Genomic DNA, 17,618 nt, shown 5'->3' on the forward strand with positions numbered 1-17,618 from the left:
ACTTCCAGGGAGCATGGATGTGGGAGGGGCATGGGCAGGTCAGGAGCATACCTAGAAGTTAAGTGCGCATGTTATAGACTATTAGGAGTTTAGGCACGAGCTCTTACACCAACCTTTGACACCTCATAAATGCTCGTGTATAGCGCTGTGTACATCTAGTAGCGCTATAGAAATTATAAGTAGTAGTATTAGTAGTCGTGCCTACAGTTAGACACAAAACTGCAGACTTATGCTAGTATTGTATAATGGCAGAGCCACGTGGAACTGGTGTTTTAGAATCTGCGCTTAGTATGCATCAACCTGCCGCCTAAACGTTGGTGCTGAATCTACCCCAACTATACACTTGTCTCAAAATAAAATCACCTCTTCAAAAGGATCTATTAGATTTCATCTCCCCATACCCTGATGCACAAAAAAATGATTTATTTTATTTATTTAAAAAATGTATAGACCACACTATCTTACAATTCTAGGCAGTGACCAAAATACATACATAATAAAATCTTTACAAATAAGACACAATTCTTCAAACACATTAGACAGGACATAGAATAAAATACTATAAAAACTAACATCAGTCTTTAATTGTCAACAAAAGCTTGTGCAAACATCTGAGCTTTTAAGCACTTTCTAAACCATATAAGCAAGTTTTACGCTAATCTTTCAGTGTTAGTGATTTTGAAATAATACCAGTCTTACTGTTAGACGTAATCAGGTACTTGGGTAAAAAAATAATTTTAAAATTATTACAGAGGTACAAATAATGATGCAGGATAACATTTTGGCAAGTGATTAAATTGGCCTCTTAAGGCCTGATTCACCACCCTTCCTTTTTCCATAGATACAGAATTAGAAAACAGTTCTTCATGAACCGGGCCTAGAGCCACAAGCACCATTGTAGATAAACAACTGCACTGCACCTTCAAGCCATGTTTCCCAATCCTCCTGTCATTTCAACATCAGTTTCTATATAACATCCAGAAGCCCTTTCAAATTGAGCATGAAAGGGAGGGAAGGAGGGAGTGAGGAAACAATAGAGCTTGTCCTCTAGTGAGGTAGGAAAATCTATTGAAAGCTGTTCAATGGTTACTATATTGGCAGATGGCTTGTCTTCCCTGTAGAAGCTGATTCATTTCCTCCAGGAACCAATAAAAATAATTAAAAGGGAAAAGACCGGAAATTAATACAGGCTTTGCTGGCTCAGACAGGAAGCTCTTATGCTCTTCCTCTCTCTTTCTCTCTCTCTCTCTCTCTCTCTCCCCCCCCCCCCTTTAAATCACCATCTCTCAGATCTGTGCTTTTCAGGGTTATTTTCCTGGCCTGCGTGGAACACGGTATCTCTTATTGAGAAGTCTATAAGCCTCAGGAAATTGCAGTGCCCTTATCTGGGCTACTGAGCAGAATGCTGCTCACCAAAGAAGAAACACTACAAAGGCAACTTGTTCTAATTTAAAGCCTATTGCATCGCTTTCTTCAGGAGCAATGTTAACTACTAGAACCCTGCATTTTATTGGCTAGAAAATTAATTAAAACCTCATATCCTAACATACATCATTGGAGCCGACTCTGTGGGTGCTGTGGGTGCTTGAGCACCCCCAATATTGAGAAAATTCCTTGTATGTGTCCAAGGAGGGGTTATTTTCATTGGGCTTAGCACCCCCAATAATTTTGAAAAGTTGGCTCCTATGACATACATCACTGTTAATGTAGTACGGTTGCAGTGTTTGTCTACTTTAAAGGTAATGAATAGAAATAAAAGAAAAGAAAACAAGGTAATGCCTTTTTTAATTTGACTTAGTAATGAGAAAATGACAATATCAAAATATATCTACGTGAAACCTGAAAGTATTCCAGTGACAGTCTCAAAGGAATGATATAGAAAACTGACCGAGAAACCAGGATTATACAAACAATTAAAAACTTTTACCACATCTACAAAAACTCAAACGAAACCATCCTTTGTGGGCACATTATATATGGAAACCTGGAGACCCCGGCAGACTAATCATATCTAGTACTGGCATACTCACAGAGGAAGTATCTAGAATTATAGAGGGAATCTATAAGGGGACAAGACAAGGAGCTTCATACAAATTAAAAAACATCAAGCAGCTATTACTTGGCACTCTCCTGGCCACAATGGATATAGAGCCATCATTATACAGCAACATTCCCCATGCAGAAGGCATGGCTGCATGTGACAAATTCCTAAAAACATCTAATTTAGATTAGCCAAACACACCAGAAACTACTACAAAATTAATCAAATTCATCCTACCCCCACAACTACTTCTTCAATTATGACATGTATCTACAAATCATGGGCACTGCTATGGGCACCAGGATGATACCACAGTATGCTAACATTTTCATGCAAAAGTGGAAGAGACATTTATAAGTACATAAGTACATAAGTAGTGCCATACTGGGAAAGACCAAAGGTCCATCTAGCCCAGCATCCTGTCACCGACAGTGGCCAATCCAGGTCAAGGGCACCTGGCATGCTCCCCAAACGTAAAAACATTCCAGACAAGTTATACCTAAAAATGCGGAATTTTTCCAAGTCCATTTAATAGCGGTCTATGGACTTGTCCTTTAGGAATCTATCTAACCCCTTTTTAAACTCCGTCAAGCTAACCGCCCGTACCACGTTCTCCGGTAACGAATTCCAGAGTCTAATTACACGTTGGGTGAAGAAAAATTTTCTCCGATTCGTTTTAAATTTACCACACTGTAGCTTCAACTCATGCCCTCTAGTCCTAGTATTTTTGGATAGCGTGAACAGTCGCTTCACATCCACCCGATCCATTCCACTCATTATTTTATACACTTCTATCATATCTCCCCTCAGCCGTCTCTTCTCCAAGCTGAAAAGCCCTAGCATATCAGATTAAACCCTTAAATATTACTGAGGTATTGATGACATTTTTGTGATTTGGACTGAAGGAGAAGAGACAATGAAATGATTTTAGAATGCATTCCATCCTTCAATCATACTCAAAATTGACTAATCCATAGAAAAACTTAAGTTTCTAGACACTACAGTCTCTATCAGCAATAGCTATATTCAAACATCTATATGCAGGAAACCATGCAGCTACCTCCACAATTCTAGTTTCCACCTTTGACATACAAAAAAGGTCTTATACGCAACCAAGCCACTTGATACCATCGTATATACTCTGACCCAGCAGACAGAGATGAACATCTCAAAATCTTGACTGAATCCTTCAAACAGAAAGGGTTACCATATTTGCCATGACAAAAAAGAGGACACCAATAGTCATGCCCCATCCCCACCCCCACCCCCTCTGTCATGCCCATCCCCACGCTACACAGTCACTTTGACTTGACCCCCCAAAAGAAAGCCTCTTCTATATATTTCCCTCCCTTCCAAATCTTTTACAGCCTCCCTCAACCCTACCTTTTTTTTACAGCTCCCTCAACCCCTACACTCTACCCACATTCCACATCCCCTCCCCTACTTTACCTTATCGACTCATACACTAGTGATCTAATGGCCTCTTTGGGGCAGGAAAGGAACCCACTCTTTCCTCTCTGGTGATGCCGCTCCCCTCTTGCTGCTGGCGCCACTTCCAAATGACTGCCGACACTTCAAGGGGTGACCTCACAAGACATGTCAGCCATTTTGAAGTAGCGCCGGTAGCAAGTGGGAGACTTACTTGTCCTCTTTTTGAGGACACTGTGGGACATCTGATTCCAGCCTGCCCATTTGTCTGCAAACCTGGACAAACGGGCAGGCTGGAATAACCTGCTCAGATGTCCTACAGTATCCTCAAAAAGAGGACTTGTCTGGGTAAAACTGGACTAATGGTAACCCTAAAAAAGGCTATAACCTTTTGATCTCCAAGAAATGGCCTTTTAAATTAACACACCAGAGAAAAACCTACTGCAGTACAAAGAAAAGAAAACCAGAGAGAGTGGCCCTTGTATTGACATAAAATCCAGAGCTAGAAAAACAGAAAAATCATAAAAGATCTACAGTCACTACTCCAGGAAGATGAATTACTCAAAAGAGATATTTCCAGCTCCACCAATGTTGGCCTTTGGACCACCACCAAATCTGATGCAAAAATTAGTGAAAAACAAACTCCCAACAGAAGCTCAAAAAGAAGAAAAGGGCACTAGTCCTTGTTATATAGTAAAGTGCAAATTGTGTCAGCACATATCATAGGAACCCACAGTTAATCATATAGGAAAACCAATCAGCATAAAAGGATCCTACTCATGCTCCTCCCCAATTGTTGTATATATTATTCAGGGGTCCTTTTACTTCACCACAGCAAAAAGTGGCCTGTGATAGTGTGGGTGTGTGTTTTTGGCATGTGCCAGGCCAGTTTTTACTGTGTCTAGGAAAAGAGCTTTTTTTCAATGGGCCAGGAAAAGAGCCTTCGGTAAAATTGAAACCAGCGTGAGCCTATTTATGGCCTGAGCCCTTAATGCCACCCATTTATCTAGCAGTAAGGGCTCACGCGCTACACACGAGGTGACTGGTCGGCGTGCACCAACTGTCAACATCAGAAATTCCATGTGTGATAGGAAATAAAAACATCATTTGTCCCGGTGGTATGGGCATGCTCCAAATCCAAAATTACTGCCAGGTGGGCGCACTAGCCTGGTGGAGTGTCATTTTGGCACACACTGCACACGTGTAGAGCCTACTGTGCCTTTGTAAAAGGGCCCCCCATAGTAGAAAATGGGAAGAAGGGTACTATATCGGACAAATAGGGCAGATACTAAACACAAAAATCAACTCACATAGGCATCACATCGAACACCGCAGAACCTGCACAATGCATCAGTGACCTATGGTCAGAATACTATAAGATAACTTTAAAACAATCCCGGAATATAACATTTGAAGTTAGAATGATGAGATAGTTTGACACCCATCAAACAGGGCATAAAGATCTGGGTTTCCTATTACAATAGAAACCCATATTGCCTTGTCACCTTTTGATTACATGTTCACCTCTCTTTGCTTCTCCCTGTCACTCCTTTTTTCCCGCTCCCGTACTTTTCCCTTATGATTGTCATTGGATTGCTTTTCAAGTTTTGCTAGCTATATATTGAAACTGGTTACCATTGGAATCAATATTTCAATTTAAGGTATCAGCTTTGACCTATCAAGCATTGTATGGATCGACTCCTGCTTATTTAGGTATTCATCTTGTTTTCTAAATGATTTTATTTCTAGATCTACGAGAAATCAATTTTTACTAAAATTTCCCTCATTTCACCATGTAAAGTAAAGAAGATTCTTCAATCTACTTTTTCCTATCAGGCTGCATAGTTTTGGAATTCTCTTCCACCTTTTCTTTTAAGAATTTGTGGTTATCTTCAGTTTAGGAAAGTTCTTAAGACATTTTTTTTAAAGAAATTTTACTAATCTGTGGTAATGGTGTATTTATTTGGAAATTATTGTATAATTAGATTTAAAATATTATAATTCTTGATGTTTGTTCAGCTTTTGTCTGATGTTACCCACAGTGAACTTTTGATATTTTGCTGGTTATAAGACTGTAGTAATAATAATTATAAAAGGATTTTGCCTTTGGAAAGCTTGTCAAAACTATATTATGTTAGTCCAATAAAAAAGTATCAACTTATTTTCCTTTCTTTTGTTTTGCTTTATATCTGTTTATTATCATTGTTAATGGCACCATTGACACATGCCAGGCAGTTCTATAACAGGGCATGCCTATTTTCCTTTAGACAATACTAGCTCCATTTATAGAGCTAGTATAGAGCTGGTATAATTGTGGTGTCTAAATGCCAAAAATATTTATTTATCAGGATTTATTAACTGCCTTTATGAAGAGATTCACCCAAGGCAGAGTACAGCAGGTACAGTTTAACTTGGAGATGGCAAATTGAAACCTAGTAATAGACTACATGAAACAGTATCAGAAATATAACCATTTAACAGCATTGTAAAACAATCATATAACAGAAATTGATAAATGTCAGTACAATACAAACAATACAATAATAGACAGCATGGAAGAACATTCAAATAAGATAGATATAATACAATGTCAGCATACTAGCAATGGAACACCTAATATGAACTTAATAATATCTGTTTAATTGTGCATCCCATCCATGCAAATACATGCTATGCAAGATACAGAATTTCAGCAAGCACACACTTGCTTGTACATATATGTAACATACATGTAAATGTTAGTGCCTGTTTTATAGATTTGCCTCATGGAGTATGTTGGTACCATTTGGTGGGTTTGCTGGATCACTGGAATATTCAAAACCAATTTGTTTTCAGGGCTATTACATCCTATATGCAACAGTCACTGCAAGATAACAGCACTGATGGCCACAGAGACTCTACGAACTACCAGGGTTTTTAATCACATCTGTCACAGGCATAAAAGGATGCCTGTATCTTGCTTTTCACTGTGATTTTATTTACGTTTTTTGCTTTAGGCTTGTTATTATTGTAAGTGATTTCATATGCTTTGTGCCTGCAAATCTGGAAGGACCCAAGTCACTAGCTGTCTGTACTATTCCCAGGACCTAAGGAGTAAGGATCAGGTATATCCTGGAAAAAGAAAAGAATAAAGTTATTGTGAAAATGCTATTCCATGGGTTATTCTTCTCTTTCCTGTGCCAGTCTGTAACTCTTCAATTAAATCTACTTTTTCTGCATTAACACCTCATCAGTTTTTTTCCTTTGCTCCTTAACTGCAACAACCTCAGAGGACTTCCAAGAGAACTACTAGATTTGCAAGAGAGCCACAATAAGACATTGCTACTGAAAAATCTGGAAATCCCGAGGGAGAGGAGAGTGAAAGAGGGGATCCATAAGGGCTGGAATGAGAAGTCAGAGAAAAGCCTTAGGGGGGAGAGAGGGAACATGATGGGTCATGAGTTGCATGGAAAGGAGGAAAGGAGAAGGAGAGAGAGAGAGAGGCAGATGGGGAGACGGAAAAGAAGGAGCCAATGAAATGACAGGAGGTCGTTCATGGGTAAGAAAGGGCAGGGGGTGAAAAGAGAAGAGAAAGAAAAGGATACATTAAGCACTGAGTTAGATAGAGGTTAAGAGAAAAGGAGGGAAAGAAATATGATAAATGAGTAAAAAAAAGAGAGGGATGGAGAGGGTCAGAAGAAGCATGAGGGAGCCAGATCTGGAAGAATAGGATGAGCTGAAGGGAAAGGGGACAGAGGGCCAAGATTATGTGTGAGACACAGGAGAGGGAAAGCTGGGATGGGGTGAATGAGAATTAAGATGAAGGATACAAAGGTGAAAAGTAAAATAAACATGGTGTGTGAGAAGCAAACGAATTATATTTTTGAAGAGCTGATTGATGCAAGAAAGGCAGTAAGGAGAGACATGGGAAGAAATGACAAGTAAGGGAAACAGTTTCAGCTAGATGGAAATGGAGAGTTAGAAAAAAAAGTGTCATAGAAGGAAAAGTAAAATGAAAAGAAAACAGGAATGAGTCAGGAGAAGCCAGAAGATGAAAGGAGAAGAAAGGAATAAAAGCAAAAGTGAAAGTGAGTTTCAGTTTTCAATCTGATTATATGATTCTGAAATTTTTATATTATGCTGTTTTTCTAAATGCTAGCTGTCTGAATGTATATTGTAGTTCTTCTCAGGGCTGCCAAAGCCCAAGTAAAGGTGGATATTTTTAGGTATTTAGGGGCCCTTTTACTAAGCAGAGGTAGGGCTAACGTGCGGGTAGCGTGCTCCAAATTGGCACTACTGCAAGAGTAGCGCAGGTGCTCTGAGATAGTTTCGAAGTTGAGGCGCACTGTTTTCCGCAGTAGAAAATAATTTTCTATTTTCTACCATGGGAGGGTATTCCTGGCAGTAATCGGCAGAATGGCCACATTGGCGCATGCTGCCTAATTATCGCATGAGCCCTTACCGCTAGGTCAATGGGTGGTGGTAAGGGCTCAGGCAGTAAATTGCCATGCACTATTTTTAATTTTAGTGAACAGCCATTTACTGCCCTATTAAAAAAAACCTTTTTTTCCTAGCCACAGTAAAATATGGCCCAGCGCATGCCAAAAACACACACCCACACTACCACAGGCCACTTTTTAAGGCTGGCTTAGTTAAAAGACCTCTCAGTTTGTAGTGTAATGTTCCTTATTAATTTTTTTTACACAAACAAGGTCTTTACACAGTAGATACAAAAGAATCCCATCTTTCTACATTGGAACAAAATCCACAGGTTCGTTATTTGCAGTTTACACTAGTTTTCAAAGGGAATATACCCAGTGGTGTGCTGGTAAATTTTTAACAACAGGCTCTCTCCCCGGTCCTTAAGACCTTAGGAATGTGTCTGCTGTAACCTATCTGTAAAGCTGCACTTAAAATGTACCAGAACCTAGGAAACAGTTCAATTCCCACTGCAGTTCCAGCCCTAACTCACTTAATCTTCCATTATCCCAGGTGTAATACTTAGATTAGGAGCCCACAAGAGACAGAGAAAGCATATAATAAATGTAAATCACTTTCAGGCTCATTTTCGAAAGAAGGACGCCCATCTTTCGACACAAATTGGAAGATGAGCGTCCTTCTCACAGGGTTGCCCAAATCGGTATAATCAAAAGCCGATTTTGAACGTCCCCAACTGCTTTCCATTGCAGGGATGACCAAAGTTCACAGGGGCGTGTTGGAGGCGTAGCGAAGGTGGGACTTGGGTGTGCCTAACACATGGACATCCTCGGCCCATAATGGAAAAAAAAAGGGCGTCCCTGACAAGCACTTGGACAACGTTATCTGGTCCTGTTTTTTTTTTTTTACGACCTGGGAGCAATTTCTGAAGTCCACTGCAGTGCCCCCTAGGGTGCCCGGTTGGTGTCCTGGTATGTGAGGGGGACCAGTGCACTACAAATGCTGGCTCCTCCCATGACCAAAGGGCTTCCATTTGGTCGTTTCTGAGATGGGTGTCCTTAGTTTTCATTATCGCCGAAAATCAGAAATGACCAAGACTAGATACGACCATCTCTAAGGACGACCTAAATTTCAGGATTTGGGCATCCCCGACTGTATTATCGAAATGAAAGATGGACGTCCATCTTGTTTCGATAATACAGGTTTCCCCGCCCCTCCATCGGGATGTTTTGTGAGGACGTCCTCAGCAAAACTTGGGCATCCCTTTCGATTATGCCCCTCTTTGTATCACAGAAAGGCAGTTTACCATCAGAGATGAGTAGTAACACAGTATATGTATTTCATTACAGCAGTAGCGTAGCCAAGGGTGGGCCTGGGTGTTCCTCCTGCATACCTTGTAGATAGCAGATCTTCGCCTGTAGCAAGCAGCGACTGATACATACTGCTCGCACCAGCCCCACAGCCTTCCCTCTGACGTATTCCTGCCTATGTGGAAATAGGAAGTTGCATCAGTGGGAAGGCTGTGGGGCCAACATGAGCAGTGTGTATTAGTTGCTGCTCGCTGCCAGTGAAAATCTGCTATTTAAAAGATATGCGGGAGAGGGGGGATGTTTGAGAGACCATATGGCATGCAGGTGAGAGAAAGAGAGACCAAATCACTTGTGGAATGGGGCGGGATTCTTCTGCCCACCCATCTTGCGCCCAGGCCCACCAAAAATTGGGTGTCTGGCTACGCCCCTGCGTTACAGTACTTAAGTACAATTGGCAGTACTTTTACTTGTAACAAGTTACTTTTTTTTTTTTTTTGCAATACTTTTAAGTTGTAATGAGTTGCATTTAAGCTGTACATTTGTATCTAGTAACAAAGTACAAATTTGGAAAGTAGTTTTAAAAAAAGTATTTTTCATCCTTCTGCTTCTCCCCCTCTACAGGCTTTTTAAGCGGTGTTAGACGCGGCTTGCAGCTGATTGGGCCCGAAATTCTGGTCCCAAAAACAGCTAAGCTGGGACCAGAAGTTTGGGCCCAATCAGATAGAAGCCCGGGTCTGACATCGCCTGGAAATCCTAGTCCCCGCCCTCTACTCCTGCCTAGAACAGCTGTTGTTGTCAGCTGCCTCCCCAGCCTGAACCGCACCTTCACTGTGTGCAGAGCCCGCTCTTTCTCCCCTCCCATCTACCATAGTCCTGCAGCACAGTCTTGCTCCCTCCCTCCTGTGGCACCTCTGCTGTGCTCGTGCTAATAAACTACCATGGGAGTCGTGCGGGACCTGGCTGTATGCACTGCCACTAGTGCTTTCTTCACCAAGCCTGCCTCCTCTGATATAAACTTCTGGGACTGGTGTAGGAAGCACTAGCGGCGCTGTGGAAAGCCGGGTCCCGTGTGTCCCCCATGGTAGTTTATTGGTGCAGGCCCTTGTGTGACCCCCTGGAAATTTTCTTGTAAACATACTAGATTCTGTGATCCAACTTTGTAGTAAAAAAGTAGTTTTAAGAGCTGTAGTTTATTACTTTTACTTGAGTACTTTTTTTTTTATAAGACTTTCTGCTCTTACTTCATTAGTTTTGAACCCAGTACTTATTTTTTACTTAAGTACTCTTAAAAAGTAACAAACCCATCTCTGTATACCATTACCCTTACCCCCTTTTTTGTGCAGGCAGATTTTTGCTGGATTTATTCTGACTCAAACACTCCCTCCAAAACACCTCCTCCCAAGGTAGCCAAAAGTGTGTGGAACACCAGAACAGGACTGTACCTAGCCATAGATAGCTCTGTGCAACACACCCACTGGCATCCTCCACCCTCCACCCTCCACTTCACCACCACCACAACCAGAGGTTGGGCTGGGAACAATTTCTGCACCAATGTGACCATACTGCCTGCATAGCCCTTGGTATGGTGCTGCACCACAAGGACTTTTAGCCACATTGAAGGACATTTTTGAAGTGTCTGGTGTGGTGATTTTTTTTGTTTGTTTGTTTGAAAAGAGAAAGTTGCTTACCTCCACTCCATTCAGAAGATGCCTGAATTCAGGGCATATGAAAGCACTTCCTGCATAAGCTGCATCAATGTGCAACCAGATATTCTCTTCATTACCTGAAGACAAAGAGATGAGAAAGAGGTAAGAGCAATTCATGGATTCTACACTGTCTCTCTCCTGCATGGATGAGAATGGGAATTATAGTCTCATGGAAATCTCTTATTTACCCATTTGCTAAATGGACACCTTAGTACTGTATGTATATGTAGGCTGTTTGAGTCTCTGTAAGTATAAATGTGTACATATGTGCAGTACATGTTAACTGAGAACACAGTTTGAAAATTTCTTTGCTGCTTAAACAAGTGAGTTGAGGAATATTGGATGCCACTGCATGTTCTCATTTCACTCACACTCGAAATCATCCAATGTTAATGCATGCAGTCACAGACCATGCAATACTGTCCATTAAAAATTTCTGAAAATCCAAGACTCCACAATGGTCAACAGGGTACATCTCTTGCAGGTAGCTGATACATATTCAAAGTCATCTGCAGCAGATCTGCCAAGGCTCCAGCATTAACCAGGAGTCTCTCACTTTGGGAGTCTCTTTCCTGTTCTCCTGTTCAAAAAGGGGAAACTCCTGTTCATCTAGGAGGCAGGTTAGCAACCATTGTGCCTTTAAGTACAGGTGTACACAGTAAAGACAATGGGCAATGGGCCAATGTGGCCAGCACATGTGGCCCATAGCTGGACCAGCCCTTCTGGTGTTTGCTGAATTTGATTTCCAATTTCGATCTGGTAGCTATACAGCCATAGCTTGTCACCTCTTTGCCACTTCAATTCCATTACACAAATGGTTTGGCATCTTGCACCCATCCTCCTCCTGAAGTCTGGCCTCTCTCTCTCTTCCTCACTTCCTCTTCCTGTCATAGTCTGGTAACTCTATTCCCTTCTTCCAACCCTTCCCCCTACAACCTTTAGGTACACCGTCAGCAGAGTCAGCCACTGAAGCAGGCCACTGCCAGTTGGCTACAGAAGTGTTCTCTGTGCCGCATCCCATCTCCTCAGATGCAACTTCCTGTTCAGGTGTAGGCAGGATGCAGCGCAGACACCACTTCTGGAGCTGGCCGGTAGTGGCCTGCTTCAGTGGCTGTCACTGCCAATAATATAGCCAAAGGTTGGAGGACTGATAAGAGAGGGTAGGAAGAAGGGAACAGACAGTCACTAGATGAGAGGGGGGGGGGGGGGGGAGTCCGGAGGAGGTGTCTGTCCATTGGGGGGGGGGAGGGGCAGATTGGCAGGCGGGTGTCATGGAACTTAGGATGGTGAGCGGGTTACAATCAAACATACATAATTAAAAATTCAAGAACATAAAACCACAACAATCATCAAACATATAAAATGTGAGTGACCGTACTCACCCGCAAATGCGCAGTAGACACTTCCCTCTCTGTCCCGCCCCGCGTCAATATGTGGACAAGGGCGGGACAGAGAAGGAAACTGCGTAAAGGGGAGGAAACCGCTCCCCCCCCCCCCGAGGTCACCACTACCGCTCTCCCCACCTGGAGTCGCTGCCGCCGCCCCCCCCCTCCACCCGGCCCGGGCCCTCTCTTTGCTATTGAACTTACATCGCCAAAAACGCAGCAGGGCAGATCAGCTGAGCTCCCGTCCGCCTTCCTTCCCTGCCTGTGTCCCGCCCTCACCGACGTTACGTCACACGAGGGCAGGACACAGGCAGAGAAGGAAGGCCGACGGCAGCTTAGCTGATCTGCCCTGCTGCGTTTTCGGCGATGTAAGTTCAACAGCGAAGAGAGGGCCCGGGCCAGGTGGAGGGGGGCGGCAGCGGCAACTCCGGGGGGACCGGTAGCGGCAACCTCGGGGGGGGGAGGGAGGGAGGGGAGGGCAGGAGAAATGCTGGATATGGGAGGTATCAGAAGGAGGGGGGCCTTGGAGCTGGGAGGGGGAGGGACAGAGGGCCTTGCAGCTGGCAGGGAAGGAGGGGGGCCTTGCAGCTGGGAGGGAGGGACAGAAGGGGGCCTTCGAGCTGGTTGGGAGGGAGGGACGGAGGGGGGCCCTTGGAGCTGGGAGAGCATGGGGCTTTGGAACTGGGAGGGCAGGCAGGGGGCCTTGGAGCTGGGGAGGGACAGAGGGGGGCCCTTGGAGCTGGGATGGGGGGAAGGAACGGAGGGGGCCTTTGGAGCTGGGAGGGATGGGGCCTTGCAACTGGGAGGGAGGGCAGGGGGCCTTGGAGCTGGGGGGGAGGGACTTGGGCCTTGGAGCTGGGAGGGGGAGGGACAGAGGGCCCTTGCAGCTGGGAGGGACAGAGGGCCTTGCAGCTGGCAGGGAAGGAGGGGGCCTTGGAGCTGGGAGGGAGGGACAGAAGGGGGCCTTCGAGCTGGCTGGGAGGGAGGGACGGAGGGGGCCCTTGGAGCTGGGATGGGGGAAGGAACAGAGGGGGCCTTTGGAGCTGGGAGGGAATGGGGCCTTGAAACTGGGAGGGAGGGCAGGGAGCCTTGGAGCTGGGGGGGAGGGGAGGGACTGGGGCCTTGGAGCTGGGAGGGAGGGACAGAGGGGGGCCTTGGAGCTGGCAGGGAAGGAGGGAGAGCAGGGGGCCCTGCAGCGGCGAGGTGGGGGGGCCCTGGAAAACCCCATACCAAGACTCACCAGTTTTAACGGGCTTAACGGCTAGTCTTTGAATAAAATCAAAGAGAGTATCATCCCTCCAGAAAAGCCTTCACAAAACAGTGAGCTTTTAAATACCTTTTAAACTGCTAAGTATTTGTACAAAGTCTTAAGTGTCCTGGGAGCTTATTCCACATTCTGGCCCTGCAATAAAAAATGCACATGTGCAATTCTGAGCTGCCACCGATGGAATGCATAAAAATGATGTATAAAATTATTCTTGCAAAGTCCAAAATGCCTGATGAAGGTCAGATGAAGAATTTCACTATCCCTTGATTTGTAGTTCTGACTTTAATTTTGTAGACATTTTCACCTTTGCTGGGAAAGGTTTTGACAACAAATCCTATTGGCCAGTTGTTATGCAGAGCTTGGTTATCTTTAAGCAAGACAAAGTTACTTCAAGTGCTCCAAAATGTATTGGCAAGGCTTTGGACCTATCTTCATTGCTGGTTGTAGAGATCTTTTTTTTGTTGAACTCTCCAGGTGGAGTTCAGTTCATGCCAGTCTTTTGTATCAGAAGCATGGCCGTTGATGTAATCAACAGTAACTGTGGATCAGTAGACATTGGAACCAAAGGTTTTGCATTGATAATGGCTGAGATCTCTGGAGGGACAGTAGTTAGGACTTCATAAGTGAGCTTGGTGGGCCCAGTCTGAGAGAATGGAATCTAGGATGTGACAACCAATCCCAATCGTATTCCGACGTGCCTCCTGTAGGTTTGGAATGAGGGGGATTGAATACCCATTTCCAATTTTGGTCTTTGCTATGGTGGGACTATCCATTTTATCTGAGCTAATGTTCAGTTCTCTGCAAATGCCCACAATGTTGGCTCCACACTCAGAATGGATCTGCTTGACTGAACCTCTGATAAAGAAGAATTGGGAGCATTTATGAAGCTTGATGTATCCATGGATTCAATAATATTGAATCTCTTCATGGTGAATCTCTTCATAAAAGTGGTTAATAAATCCCAATAAATAAATAATAAATATTGATGAAAACTGCACAAATGCTTTATCGGAGGACCAGTCAAGCAAATCCATTCTGACTGTGAAGCCAACATTGTAGGCATTTGCAGAGAACTGAACATTAACTCAGATAAAATGGACAGTGCCACCATTACAAGATACCAGGGTGAGCAAAATTTAATCCCTCTCATTCTCCACATATGAGAGAGACTTGGGAATATGCTTGGGATTGCTTTCAGAGACTGGGCTCACCAAGCTCACTTACGAAGTCCTAACTACTCTCCCAGTAGTCCATTCATTTTCCTCTGGATCATTGTGACACAAGTGATCATGGCCTGAAAATGTCCAAGCCTATGCCATTAAAGGGTGGATTGATGCTAAGTTGGCAGGCAGGTCTTCCATCTATGTTTTAAATGTTTGCTCTATAGTTTGTAGCATTTAATACTTTGATGAATTATTGCAGTGATGCATTGTTTTGCACCAGCAATCTACACCCTTGCAGCTCTAACAGCTCTTTTTGTGACACGTTGATTATGGCGTTTGACCTGCTCATGGTAGTGGCACACAAGCCGAGTAGAGATGTGATACCAGGCAGGGGGTTTCTTTCACTCTTACCTAATTAGTTTGGTTGAACCAACCCCCTACTCTAATCAGATCATCATCAATGAAAGAGTTCATTTTACAAAGTAGGCTATCCTTAGGAATGTTTTCCCCTTTATTGATGCAGTGGAATTATTCAACAGACATCTCTTCTTGTGTGCAGCATAGGACAGTTTTCTATGTTCAGAAGAGCTCAGCTGTATGGAGCTTTATACAGAAGTGCCAGTAGCTGGTACTTGATTTTCCATCCAATGCCTAATGGAAGGAAAGTGCAATGTTGATGAGGTGCACTACGGCTCTTCTGAGCATCACTCATCTCGAGAAACAGTTGAAGCGATGCACCTTCAGTTTACCTACAAATATAAAACCAGTGGTGAAGACAATGGGGGTCTTTTACTAAGGCGCACTCACGTTTTTGGCATGCACTAAAATTGTACGCTTGCTAAACATTAGAGGCGCCAATGCATTCCTATGGGCGTCTCTAACATTTAGCGCACCCAGAATTTTAGCACACGCTAAAGACGTGAGTACGCCTTAGTAAAAGACAACCAATATTTCTTGATGAACTTCTGAGTTTGATTTGGGACCCAGATGCTTACATATATGTACAACCTCCTGGTTTGATTGTATTTCTAAGTCCAATACTATCTCTCTGCTAGCATAGTACTCAACTGTGTTTGGTTGAATATCCATCTTACTTAGTTTCAGCTAGAAATGTGCAGTTCTTTGAAATATGGGAAATGTCAATGACACTTCCCATGTTGTTTTGTGCTCTTTTGTTTTTGCCTGAAACAACAGGAAAAGAATCCCACAAAATATTTTGTTTATTTTCCCCTGGGTTCATAAAAAGATCACAGTCTCCCATAAGAGTGCACACTAAAATATTGCTCCTGAAACAAAATTAAAAAAACAAAAACCTGAACCAAACATAAATTCTTGTAAACAAAATGAAAATTTGTGGGCTGAAAACCCCTAAGGATCAGCTTGGCTGTCTCTGTTAGAAGTATCGCTCCACATAATTCCATTCATGGAAAGGTGTGGCTGGAACTGTGGTGCTAACTTAGTCTTGTCAAAGATGAATCTCATATGGGGCATGCCATATGCATCTGTTACCTTCAAGTAGGCCACTGTGGCTTCAGCTTTAATAGAGGCATCTGAGAAAACAACAAAAATCTCTCTGTGGCAGGCAGCAGTATAAGAAGTAGAGGTATATACAGTGGTATGCTGGAGCCAGCTCACACCGGCTCACAAGAGCCGGTTGTTAAATTTTTTACCAACTTGTGAGCTGGTTGTTCCTGAGGGCGAGCCGGTTCTCCTTCCTTCATCCCTCCCTCCCTCCTACAAGGTCCATACCCTCCCCTCCCTTGTCCAGCGAATTCTTCGGGGCAGGCAGTCTTGCCAGCCCGCTGACCCTCCCCCGTTGCCAGATCGCTCTTTAAAAATGGCCACCGAGACTTCCAGCAGTGGCCTCGCGAGACTTCTGCTGAAGTCTTGGAGGCCGCCCTTGTAAGTCTCGCTGGCCATTTTGAAGAGCGATCCGGCAGCGGGCAGGAAAGACTGGGGATCTTTCCTGCCTGCCCAGAAGCATCCGCTGGACAACCTCGGTGGCTGGAGGGGGGGCAGGGGAGAGAAGGGAGTCACTGGACATGGGTGGCTGGAGGAGGGGGGGCAGAGGAGAGAAGGGAGTCGCTGGACATGGGTGGCTGGAGGAGGGGGCAGGGGAGAGAAGGGAGTCGCTGGACATGGGTGGCTGAAGGAGGGGGCAGGGGAGAGAAGGGAGTTGCTGGGCATGGGTGGCTGGAGGGGGGGCAGGGGAGAGAGGAGAGTCACTGGGCATGGGTGGCTGGAGGGGGGCATGGGAGAGAAGGGAGTCACTGGGCATGGGTGGCTGGAGGGGGGCAGGGGAGAGAAGGGAGTCGCTGGACATGGGTGGCTGGAGGAGGGAGCAGGGGAGAGAAGGGAGTCGCTGGAGATGGGTGGCTGGAGGAGGGGGCAGGGGAGAGAAGGGAGTCGCTGGACATGGGTGGCTGAAGGAGGGGGGCAGGGGAGAGAAGGGAGTTGCTGGGCATGGGTGGCTGGAGGGGGGCAGGGGAGAGAGGAGAGTCACTGGGCATGGGTGGCTGGAGGGGGGCATGGGAGAGAAGGGAGTCACTGGGCATGGGTGGCTGGAGGGGGGCAGGGGAGAGAGAAGGGAGTCGCTGGACATGGGTGGCTGGAGGAGGGAGCAGGGGAGAGAAGGGAGTCGCTGGAGATGGGTGGCTGAAGGAGGGGGCAGGGGAGAGAAGGGAGTCGCTGGACATGGGTGGCTGAAGGAGGGGGGCAGGGGAGAGAAGGGAGTCGCTGGGCATGGGTGGCTGGAGGGGGGCAGGGGAGAAAAAGTAGTCGCTGGGCATGGGTGGCTGGAGGGGGGCAGGGGAGAGAGGAGAGTTGCTGGCCATGGGTGGCTGGAGGGAGGGCATGGGAGAGAAGGGAGTCACTGGGCATGGGTGGCTGGAGGGGGGGCAGG

The 17,618-nt window shown here is 44.9% G+C and overlaps 1 protein-coding gene across 1 annotated transcript in view; it reads right to left on the minus strand.

The window, feature by feature from the left end:
* Positions 1-17,618, minus strand: part of DDC (dopa decarboxylase) — a 438,446-nt gene that overhangs the window by 129,317 nt on the left and 291,511 nt on the right. Inside the window, 1 exon segment of the mRNA XM_030209542.1 lies at positions 10,884-10,978. Coding sequence (XP_030065402.1) covers positions 10,884-10,978 — 95 coding nt within the window.

This window comes from Microcaecilia unicolor, chromosome 1 (genome assembly GCF_901765095.1).
Source record: "Microcaecilia unicolor chromosome 1, aMicUni1.1, whole genome shotgun sequence".
Lineage (NCBI taxonomy): Eukaryota > Metazoa > Chordata > Amphibia > Gymnophiona > Siphonopidae > Microcaecilia > Microcaecilia unicolor.